The sequence below is a fragment of a genome, unplaced genomic scaffold, assembly GCF_019419815.1.
Source record: "Pyrus x bretschneideri cultivar Hongxiangsu unplaced genomic scaffold, Pyrus_bretschneideri_v1 Contig29, whole genome shotgun sequence".
Classification (NCBI taxonomy): Eukaryota; Viridiplantae; Streptophyta; class Magnoliopsida; order Rosales; family Rosaceae; genus Pyrus; species Pyrus x bretschneideri.
In genome coordinates, this window is record NW_025999601.1 from 3,930,465 (window position 1) to 3,942,887 (window position 12,423).

General features: G+C 38.3%; 1 protein-coding gene across 1 annotated transcript; it reads right to left on the reverse strand.

Moving 5' to 3' along the window:
- Positions 1–382: 382 nt before the first annotated feature.
- On the reverse strand, positions 383–1,880 carry LOC103929870 (arogenate dehydratase 3-like). Its single transcript, XM_009339136.3, has one exon. The coding sequence runs from the start codon at positions 1,755–1,757 to the stop codon at positions 462–464; it is 1,296 nt and encodes a 431-aa protein (XP_009337411.2). The 5' UTR covers positions 1,758–1,880; the 3' UTR covers positions 383–461.
- Positions 1,881–12,423: the final 10,543 nt, after the last annotated feature.

The following is a 12,423-nucleotide window of genomic DNA, read 5'->3' on the forward strand; positions in this document are numbered from 1 at the left end:
TTATAGATTATGCTTAAATTGTGTACGCATTCTTCTTCGAATATATTATGAATTGATTATTGTCGAGAATTTGCTCTCCGTCGCCGTTCGTTGGTTCCCGTCGTACCATGGCTCGCCCCTACCCAGATTTGAACCCATATCCATGGGGGCGGGAAGAGGGGAGCTTTTACATACTTACACGTGAGTAACCCCATACGAAAAGTTCATTAAAAAATTAAAAATGTAACGCCAATAAAATAAATTTACCCAAACACGTTCCAAATTGTTTCTGATTTGTTTGTGACGGAGTGGATCCAACCGTCGATCTCGATTCAGATCCCATCAAAATTACAAAATAAAAAAAAAAAAAGTAGGAAAGTGAATGATAGAGAAAATCGAAAAATATCAAATTTTCTCCCAAGTCCTTGTTCTTTGCAGTAATAATTTTACAATTTACGGGTCTAAAGAATCAAGTAATTGCACTAATCACCCCCCCTAGATGGACTCCAAGGAGTCATATCAATGGGGTAGCTTCCCAGCACCCTCAAGAACGACGTGAACTCCTGAACCTCCGCCAGCGCGTTCTGTGCCCTAACCTCCGCCATCGACGCCTCGAAGTCCACGTAGAACAGGTACTCGAAGTGACTCGCCGTTCCTTCGTTCGAATCGCTCACCAGCCTGATCGGACGGTTCCGGTGCGGCCGCGACTCGATCTTTGTCAGGCTGATGTTCCGAAAGGCGAACGCCGATAGGACCTTGAACAGAACCGACGTCCCCTTGTCATGCGCGAAGACGATGCTCGTCTTGAACGGCCGGTCCGTGCGGGGAATGATCGGCTCCCGGGCCAGCATCACGAACCGGGTCACGTTGCTCGAGTCGTCCTGGATCCCGTTCTCCAAGATCTCCATGCCGTAGAGTTCGGCGGCACGTGCCGAAGCGATGGCCGCCGTGTCGCGGAGGTTGTTGGCGGCGACGAACTCGGCTGCGCCGGCGGTGTCGTCGACGGCTTCGCGAGTGACGTTGAGGCCGAGTTTCGTGAGAGTCAGCTCGCACTGAGCCAAGGCTTGAGGATGCGAGATGACTCGGTTCAAGTACTCCTTCCGGACTCCGGGGAGGGCTAGGAGGCAGTGGTGGACCGGAAGCTGGACTTCTCCGACGATGTGGAGGCGGTGGCGGAGGAGGAGATCGTAATTGCGATGAATTGAGCCGCCAAGGGAGTTTTCAACTGGGAGGACTGCTCGATCGGCGATCCAGAGCTCGACGGCTTGGAAGGCGACTTCGAATTGGTCACAGGGGATGGCCTCGCATTTCGGGTAGGCTTTTCCAGCGGCGGCTTCGGAGTACGCCCCGGGGACGCCTTGGTAGGCGACACGCAGCTGGGCTCCGTGCATCGGAGCTGGAGAGAGGTCGGTGATGGTGAGCGCCCTGGGAGGCGGAGAAGACGACTTGTCCTCCGGGGACGACGACGACGACGAGAGCTTCTCCATGGGGACAATCTCGAGGTCAACGGAGGTCTTGTGGCCGTTGACCGAGCCGACATGGTCAGCGTTTCTCGATTTGTCAGATGGCGGCTGGGGCTGCTGGGAAACGACGTTGCTGGCAAGAATGGCGCAGGAGCTCTGCCAGTCAGCGCGGCTGGAGCCGACGCTGTTGGGTAAGTGGACGGAGTCGGAGCGGTAGGCGCATTTGAGGACGGCGAGGCGGGGTGGGGCGACCCGGGGGAGGCGTAGGGCGGGTTTTGTGAGATTGTAAGTTGAGGGTGGAAGAAGAGCCTGCATTGTGTTGCGGTGTGTGGGGAAGTGTCGGGGACTCGGATGGAATAAAGAGAAAAGAATGGGAACAGAAAGGGAAGTTGAGATTTTGTTTTGTTTTTTGCTTATATGGTGAGAAAAATGGGAAACTGAAAAAGCTTGGTGTTCTCTTTGGGAGAAGGAACGTCAAGCTGAGAGGGGTTGAGGCTGGCGCTAGGTATTTATTGAGAGAGGGGGAATGAGTGAACGAGTCCGTTGGGAGGAGATGGAGGGCGGGTTTGGTAAAATCCCACACCTACCCTCGCTCGCCTCACCTTCCCTGATTTTTTACATGAAAAATGATAAGACTAAAATGGCTTTTTCAAAATGAAATTTTATATAAATTTTTTGTCGCTTAAAGTTTTTAGAATATATTTTATATTGCTAGTACAGAAATTAACGTTAAGTTGTGTAAAATGACAAAGAATTCATGAAGGATCTTATTTTTAAAGAATCTACTTAACATTTCTCTTCTTACAATTTTTTTTTTTTTTGAATGTTTTTCTTTCTTCATTGGTTCATTTTCTAGTTTCTTCTTTTGGATTATTCTTGTCATTATATATATATATATATATATATATATAAGAATTTTATTAGTATTCTGTAAAAAAGCGTAGTATTTGGGAAAAAAATATAACACGTGTGGGATCCACTAAAATGTGGGTTTCAATATTGCATTTGAAAAGGTGGGACATTTTTTTTTTTTTTTTTTTTTTTTTGTCGAACTTTCTAGTTCTATTTGTTCATTTTTAGTTCACTATTTAAAAATCAGCTTTTAATCTTGTTTAACTATTTGATTAATGTTTGAGAGTTTAACTAAATAACTGTTAGGTCTATTTATTACACAATAGTTACATGTTTATGAGCTCATTTGGTGTACGTAATTAGATTATAATGGATAATCTACTAAATTAAAGATAGGTTGAGGGAGAATTTATACAATTATGACTACGGACAACCTAGAGGACAGAAGAATTATTCATAAATAAAACCTATTAATTCCAATTCTCCTTAATATGGTCGGATTAGAAGGGATGGACTTCTTTCATAGCTAATCCTCGTCTAATTCCCTCCAAATGAAGACCATTCACTTCCACCTTCAATATACCTTGAAATTTGAGATTTATCCATTCCAATTCATTCATGCGTACCAAACAAGCCCTAATGGTTTTTATTTTCTTGATTTTTAGCAGATTTGGTCTTTGAAGGGTGGCTTAAAAGACAAACAACACATATTATTGTGTAAAATGGCAGAATGAGAAGGATATCCGAAAAGAAAGAACGAGAAGATCAAAATATGAAAGTTGCTAACTATCTTGAAATTGAAGAAGATAGGTAGGACGAGAAATTAGTACTTAAATAAGCATAAAAAATTATTAGCGTAGATTTCCTCGCTAGTAAAGGGTTTTAATTATTTCGTTTGTGCCTCTCTTGAAGAATTGCTTATATATAGTATTCCAGAGTATTGGATATTCCGAATTTTTTAACGGTTAGATCTTCAATAAAAATTATAAAAATTAAAGATTTAATGGTTAAAAAATCTACAATATTCTATACTCGAAAACACTGTAGACTGTTTGTCCTCGGGAAGCATTACTCTTTGCTATATATTAAAGTGAGAAGTTGAATCTGTGCCAGCACATAATATTGTGGAGAGTTTTATGTGAGCCAATCCGGCACATGGAGCTCAAAGTGGAAAAAGGCAATGCTCAATGGGCACCCCCGCCACCTTTCACCCTCCCATTCGCGAGCAACCTTAATGGGAGGATAGGTTAAGGAAAAGACACGACAAGATGCTGATCACATCGAAGTTGAATTTGTTGCATCACAGTTTGATATAACATTCACTGTATATTATTCTAGCTATTTGTGCAGGTCTTGCGCTGGGTATGAAGTAAGACGAACAAACAAGATATATGTTCATCAACACTTAAGTAACATCCTGTTCTACGTCTGAGAACTATCATGGTACAAGAAACGCGGAGTTCTAAAGCAGGCTAGCAACTTTGAATATGTTGATGGCACCCGATAAAGTATTAGAAAAAATCGAAACATTGGTCGAAACTGTTTTTTGTGTACGTGTTTAGAGTTTCGATTGATACCAAAGTATTTTCTTCTTTTTGTTTGTCAACTGGCGCCGAAGTATTTTAATTGGTCTTTTTTTATTGGGTGGATGTAATTAGAACAATTTAGTGATTGGACCTGAACCAAGACATGGTTTCTTACTTGATCGTTCAATCGTTTGGTTAGACGTCAAACTTAAGCGCGACATCTTAATTTAATTCCAACCTTGCCAATTCTTGGTTTGGTTTTGTTGGTGGCAAAACAGCCAAGGAACATTGGGAACCACTTGAGAAAAAATATAAAACCGAGGATGCCGGTTCAAAAAAATTTGTCGTGGGCAAATTTTTGGACTACAGAATGGTGGATTCCAAGTCCATTGTCTCTCAAACTGAAGATCTCCAAAAAAATCATCCATGACATTCATGTTGAAGGGATAATGATCAATGAGTCTTTCCAAGTGGCGTCCTTTATAGAAAAACTGCCATCTTCTTGGAAAGAGTTTAATAATTATCTCAAGCACAAACGTAAGGACATGACCCTTGAGGATCTCATTGTAAGGCTGAGAATTGAAGAAGACAACATAAAAAATGAGAAGAGCCTGGTTTCGAGTATGGAAGCCAAGGCTAATATTGTTGACGGAAGTTCATCAAAGCAAAGGTTGAAATTCCAGAAAACTAAGAAGAAGGAAAAACACTTTGTCCCTGGTGCGAAAGGCAAAGACTTCAAGAAAATCAAGGGAAGTTGTTGGGTTTGTGGAAAGCAAGGCCATAGGGCTCAAGAATGGCGCCATCGAAGGGATCAAGGTCCTGGAAATCAAGGCAACAACAACTGCGCGAACCTGATTGAAAACAATGTGGATGCCTTGGCTGCAATGATTTCTGAAGTCAACATTGTATCTGACCATGCTGATTGGTGTATAGATACCGGTGCGACTTGCCATGTATGTGGTGATAGAAATATGTTCTCTACGTACCAGAAAATCGAGGGGAACGAGCAACTGTTTATGGGAAATGCATCTACATCTATTGTGGTTGGAATAGGGAAATGTGTTCTGAAATTCACTTCTGGAAATGAATTAACCCTCTTTGACGTCCTGCATGTCCCCGATATAAGGAAGAATCTTGTTTCTAGTCCTATCCTTAGTATCAAGGGATTCAAACTAGTTTTTGAGTCCAATAAGTTTGTACTAACTAAAGGGGGAATGTTTGTAGGGAAGGTTTACCTTGCTGATGGATTATTCAAACTAAATGTACTTGCTAATACTATGAATGAAATAAATAATGCTTCTGCTTATATTGTTGATTCGTCTAATTTATGGCACTCTAGATTAGGACATGTAAATTTTCGTTCTCTTTTTAGAATGCATAATTTAGGTTTGCTGCCCAAAATTGATTATCTAGATAATGTTAAATTTGAGACTTGTGTAGAATCGAAATTTGCAAGTCAAAGCTTTAAATCAGTGCATGAAAAATCCAATGATTTATTAGATTTAATTCATAGTGACTTGTGTGATTTTAGATCATATCCAACTCGTGGTGGAAAGAACTATTATGTAACATTTATAGATGATTTCAGTAAGTATTGTTATGTTTATTTACTTCATAGTAAAGATGAGACCTTAGATATGTTTACATATAAGGCAGAAGTTGAGAATCAACTTAACAAGAAGATTAAAGTCTTAAGGTCCGATAGGGGAGGAGAATATGAGTCTCATGCCTTTGCTGAATTTTGTGTCATACATGGCATAATTCATCAAACAACAGCCCCATATACACCGCAACAAAATGATGTTGCCGAATGGAAAAATAGGACTTTTACACTGTGTTTGGATGGAGAATTTCTAAATTATCACAGAATTTTAAATGATGGGAATTACAATTGACAGTAATTAAATTCCCGTTAATTGAAATTTCATCGTTTGGATGTTGGATACATAGAAATTACAAAATGAAGGGAATTCCAAATTTCATTGTTTGGATATTCTCTAGAATTTGTATTAAATAGAGGAATACAAATTTGAATAAAAATGTTAAACTGGTTATAAATCATCAAGGTTAATGTCATGAAACAAAAATCATTGAGCTATGAGAAAATACGTTTCTTTCCCTCACTCCCTGAAAAAAACATCAAGGTTAATGTCTCGAACCCAATTAGCATACTTAGACGCACCTAATTGTGCAGAAGCCGAAATGAGACCAACCAACGTAATCTCATCAAGGCTTTTATTCTAACTAAAATCTTACTGGAAAACTAAAATGGGAAATATAATGAAAATAATCCTATGCGCCTCGTGAAGTAAACAATAATACCATATTCTTTTTCTTCTCGACTGGGAGTGTCTTCAACATGAGAAATTGTTTGTCATTTTCGATCAACCAAGCACATGCTTTGATTTGTTCTTCTTCACTGAGATCTGGTATTGCATTTACTTCATCATATACCTCTGTTGGATCAAGCTTCTTTGTGTCTGCACAAATATATTCTTGAAAGGATGAAGCCATCTTGGCAAGTGAATCTGCAATCATATCTTTAGGGGTGGTTGGTTTTTTCTTTGTATGAGGCACATCAACAAAATTTGTTGGTTTTCTCTTACTTTGAGTCTTCTGAACATTGGCTGAAGTAGGTGATATATTATTAATAATTTCAATATCTTCTAAACCTTGCGTATCACCATCCAAATCAATATGATTAGTTTCATTATGCGGAGGAGTCATAATCTCAACAGCTTCCACACCTGTTTCAGCACCCTCACCCGTGGCTCTATCTTTGCCACACAAATCCACTATATCATCCCAATTTGGAATGACCTTCCAACGAAAACTTTTAGCGCCACTATGTGACTACCAATCAAAACATAAAAATCAAAAAAGCAAACCGTAAGTATAAGAAGAGTTAAAATAATATCACACACACAAAAGAAAAATAATGAATTTGTCATACCTTCACGTACTCTTGCCAGACATGATCTTCATCTACACTTATCATCTTCTTGGTTGCATCCCAACTAAATCCACTTTGACTTAGTATATCACTCACAATTGCATAGAAATTTTTCCAAGACTTCACACAATTTCGAATGTTATCAGCAGTTACATGAATATCAAATTGAGCAGATAATATAGATGCAGCAGAATTATAAGCAGCTGTCTTCCAACCACCATCTCCTTTGTTACCCAATCTTCGTTCTTCACGAAGTATGTCAGCCAAAGCACGTTCCATATCTACATTCCATCTAAAATAATTATTTTCATCTCCTTCATTTTCAATTTCTTGGTTCTCTTTCTTTCTCCTTGGTTTTTGTTTGCATACTGGTTTTCTATCGGATCCTTCCATTGCTCCTAACATTAAACAAATATTAATTGAAATTTTAAGTCATTCGTAAACCCATGCATATCAAGAATCAGAGTATTAACATTCACTAAGCAATATACTTTTTGCCAACTACCTGAAAAAGAGGGATGGATTTGAGTCATACAATTGTTTGGATCATTTTATTCTATTAACAAGAAAACAACAACAATATACCAACAGACAACGGATAAATGTGCTCGGGCACGCAATCAAGTACAACATTATGTGCCTGGAATGAAGCATCAAAGCATTCTTGCCATTCATGATGATTCAGCACATTGAAATCGTTCTGCAATGTGCACTGAAGACACAGTTTGGCAGCAACATGTTGAAGACATATTTTGGAGCTAGCGCACCCAGGCATGTTCATGAAATTACCAGCTTGTTTAAATATGCACATGGTTTTACTTTTTAAAGATGGCAATGTAGGTCTGTGACAATGCATTTAGGTTACAATCGTTTGCTTTCCTTCCGTGACGCTTGTATATCCACCATCACACGACTATCCCATTACAAATGATTTGTTCCCCTAGAAAAACTATGAACTAACTTTGGAACTCATAACTGAAACAATTTGATGGTAAATCCAGCTTACTGGATGATTATTATACTGAGTAAGTAAATTATAACACTCCAGAAGGCAACATCATGATGTAAATACTCAATTCAGGAAACTAAATCTAATAAGAAAATCTGAAAACCAGGGCATTCCATAAAATATAAAAACTAATGTATTTCATAGCATGCATATCAAGAATCAGAGTATTAGCATTCATTAAGACAATATAATCAAACCAAAATCTGAAAACCGGGGCATTCCATAAAATATAAAAACTAATGCATTTCAGAGCATGCATATCAAGAATCAGAGTATTAACATTCACTAAGACAATATAATCAAACTAAAATCTGAAAACCAGGGCATTCCATAAAATATAAAAACTAATGCATTTCATAGCATGCATATCAAGAATCAGAGTATTAGCATTCATTAAGACAATATAATCAAACCAAAATCTGAAAACCGGGGCATTCCATAAAATTTAAAAACTTAATGCATTTCGTAGCAATAATGTCATTGACAAAATTATTAACTGAGACGTTAAAGATAACATGCTAAGAAAAACAACTAATATTCGATTAAGAAGTATTGGCAACTATCTGAGCTTGGTAATCATGGAACATATGCAATGCCAATGTATCACGAAATGCTGTCCATTCGGCAGTAGCTTGAACAGATGTAATCCCATCAGAGTTATTTTCATTTTCCTCTCTTGTTGAACGATTTAACAACTCTGAGTCCACAGATGCTAAAAATTGTAAATCTTGAGCTTCTAGAACTGGATCAGCTGCTTGCTCAGTTCTAATAAAATTATGCAAGATACAACATGCATTTATAATCCTAACTTGTGTTTTAATATCAAAAAAGGATGGTGTGCGCAATATGCTCCATCGTTTTTTTAACAATCCAAATGCCCTCTCAATAACATTCCTTGCCCTTGAATGACGCAAATTATATAATTCTTTGTAGTTTTTAGGTCGACGGTTTCCAACCTACTCTTTCAAGTGATATCTAGTTCCACGGTAAGGTGCTAAAAACCCCGGTCCATTAGTATAGCCAGCGTCCACAAGAAAATACTTATCTACAATAAAAATTTAGAGAACAAATTTAGATACATTTTAAAGTTTTGTTTTTCTAACATAGAACTAATTGGTATCACACATTACCATTTGGAACATGAAACCGGTTACTCCTATGTAAAGCATCACGCAAAACACGAGCATCAGATGCAGAGCCTTCCCATCCAGGTAACACATAAAAAATCTTAAATCTGGACCACAAACTCCTAACATATTAGTGGATATATCACCCTTTCTATCTCGATATCTTGGTCTTTCCTCAGCCGTTATTGTTACCGGAACGAGAGTTCCATCAAGTGCTCCAAGACAATTCTAAATAAAAATTTCATACAATGAAAAAAAGATTAAAGTCTAAAAAGCCAGTGAAGATATCAAACAAACAACTAATGCATTTCAGAATTACCTCAAACCACCGCCACTTCTCTCTTTCAGAATTACCAATAATGCATGGTTGATATTTCACATATTCTTGACTTATTTTCATCATTGCATGCAACACATTGTGAAATTGCCGACTAATTGTTTCCTTGGAACGATACTAGTGAAAACCGACGACTCTAAACTTCAAGTTGTGGGCAAGTATATGCAAAACAATTGCAACAGATTCTTCAATGGACACATGTCTAGTGCGAACTAATCCACCAATCCCTTGTAAAATTTCACATAACCGTTTAAATGCACTCTTGCTAACTCGTAATTGTTCAATGCAAGTTGAATCTTTTCCATTAAACAATCGGCCGAGGAAAGATTGTCTTTCTTGATCCCAATCATTTGAAGGTTCTTTGAGAAGAACACTCTTACTATACCAATGCATGACAATGACAATAACATATATAATCGTACCGACAATAATTTTCCTCTTTTTCCTATTTTCCTCTTCATTTATAGCACGCTTTCGCTTTAACCTCGTTACCATGTCTACAACATCAGTATTTTCCATACCTGTTTGAATATATGAACAAAGATATAATGTGACATGCAACAACAGTTATGGGATATGCAACTTTCTGCTTTAACCAAAAGAGTAGCAATACAAGTCACATTCAAATTAAAGATATTCGGACTAGGAGCAGCATCATCCATGAACTGCATTAGAGACATGATCAATGTATTAATTATTAAGACCTCTGGAACTGTGCATTAGAGACATGAGAATAATTATGTGATTTGTGCACAACTGAAGGAGGAATGCATGTTCACTTTTCTGCTTAGGAATTCCACATTCAAGCTCACTATTTCTGCCTTTTCATATTTATGAGCTTTTAGCCCTACTTAACTTGCAGGGGATGGCATCTATTTAGCTTACGCAGACTTTCATCCATACTTAATTGGAGATTCATCTTGTATCAAGGAGCTAAATCAGTGGTTTGCCAAGCAGTTGGACACGGTGTGTAGATAATTCCCCCCCTCCCCCTCTCTAAGCATTTTATTGGCCCGTCAACTTTCCTAATTGGCAATCCTTTATCCAAATGAAGGCCCGCAATAAATTTTTTTTTTTTTTTTTCCAAAACATCTCCGTGCCTAATGTGCCTGCCTTCTATGCAGATTCCTTCTTCGCTATAAATTTAGAACTAGCATTTGTTCCCTACATCTTTATACAGTCTCTCCATCGGTCCTTGTACTCTTGCTTCTATTCCTTTCACAAAGTAGTTCTATCTCTCCCTAAATCTCCTCTCCAAAATGTCTTTCTCATGTGATAGTATGCCATCAGGATACCTTTTGAAGATCTTTTGAATTTAACCTCAAATGATGTTCAAAACTTTTTTGTTTCACCATCCTCCACACCTCAAATGGTATTTCGAGGAGTCCTACCCTTTGAAAACCATGAAATACCGGCCCCTGTTGATCCAAAAGGTATTATTAGTCCTATGGAGGGCTCGAGTAGTACTATGCATGAGATACAGGCCCCTGTTGATTTCTGTAAGTCCCTGCCTCTTGGCTAATTTGGCCCCTCACCTCTAATTAAAAAGTACTCTTGGTTTAACTGGAATTTGACTATACGGTAATTGTTGGAACATTTTCAGTTTACACAGGCAAAAACAGCAGAGTTGAAGGCGAGGTGGTCAGAGAATACAGACCGTGGAAACCCCGAAAACATGCAGATTGTAGTATACCAACCGCCTCAAGATTCTGACCCCATGAATATGACACCAAACATCCATGTATAATTTCATTCGTTTAATTGTCCCTCAAAAGTATCTGTTGTCCATCCAAACACAGTGTAATTCTAAGCTACAAATTTTCCAATTCATACAAATATCATAAGTTTTCGGGAAAAGCAAGTCAATTAGATATAACTGAAACCCAACCTCCTTCAAATTCATACAAAAATCATCAGTTTTGGGGAAAAGCAGGTCTGCAAAACCTAGACCACAGCTTGAAAATAGAAGCGGATAAATTCCTACGAACCCTAAACGCAGAAGATATGTAGCAGGAACTAAAGATGTTGTCAATCGGATAAAAAAAATTCATAAGCACACCAAGCATATGACTATCACCAAAATTCACAATTGCTATAAAGAGTATACCCAAAAAGCTTAAAATAATTCAAGACAGAAGAGAGAAGAGGGAAGAGGCTGACTTAGAACGAAGGAAGAAGATGAAGCACGAGCGCACGAGCGAGAATCCCTTCGAAGATTGGTGAGAGCCCTTTTTACTGTGAACTTTGGCTGTTACTCCCAGTTTGGCGCCCTAATCTGCAAAATTTGGCGCCTGCAAGATTTCCCCCGATGGATTTGGGATTCTCTCTGTTGTTGGAATTGTGAAATTCCACCTATTTAGATGGAAATTAAACTCGGTAATCTTCATCCCCAATTTCCCCTTTTTTTTCCCGTAGAAATTGCCGTTTCCCTCACAGGAAGGTTCCCAAACGTGGGAAAACTGCTTTCCCATCCTAATTCCCTAGTTTAAGTGAAATTCTGTTTTATTTTACTGTATCCAAACGGAGCATTAAAGACATGATCAATTCTATGTTGAATAGCTATGGGCTTCCACACAATTTGTGGGGTGAAGCTTTACTTACTGCAAATAAAATTTTGAATTGAATTCTACCTAAAACGAGAAAGGAGTCACCATATGAATTATGGAAAGGAAGAACCCCAACGTTTAAATTGCTTAAAGTGTGGGGTTGCCTAGCAAAAGTACAAGTCCCATTGGCAAAGAGAACAAAATTAGGGCCTAAAACTATAGATTATGTTTTTATTGGTTTTGCATCTAATAGTTCAACTTATAGATTCTTAGTTTTTCATTCCGAAGTAAGTGATATACATGTCAATACTATTATAGAATCTATAAATGCAATATTTTTTGAGGATATATTTCCATACAAAATAGGTAAGTCTAATTTATTGAAAAAGAGATTACATGATGATGTATCTGAGGTTAATGACGAACCTAGAGAACATGATGATGGTTCATCCTCGTCTAGAGTTCAAGAAGAAGAAGAAGAAGAACTTGAACCTAGAAGGAGTAAAAGGACAAAAATTCGAAAGGACTTTGGGCTTGATTTTGTGACCTTATTAACCGAGACAGAACCTCAATCATTCAAGGACGCCATGTCTACTCCTGAAGCTCCATTTTGGAAGGATGCAATTAACAG

Coding starts and splice junctions, on each gene's coding strand:
- LOC103929870 (XM_009339136.3), bottom strand. CDS start 1,757: ATGCAGGCTCTTCTTCCACCCTCAACTTACAATCTCACAAAACCCGCC.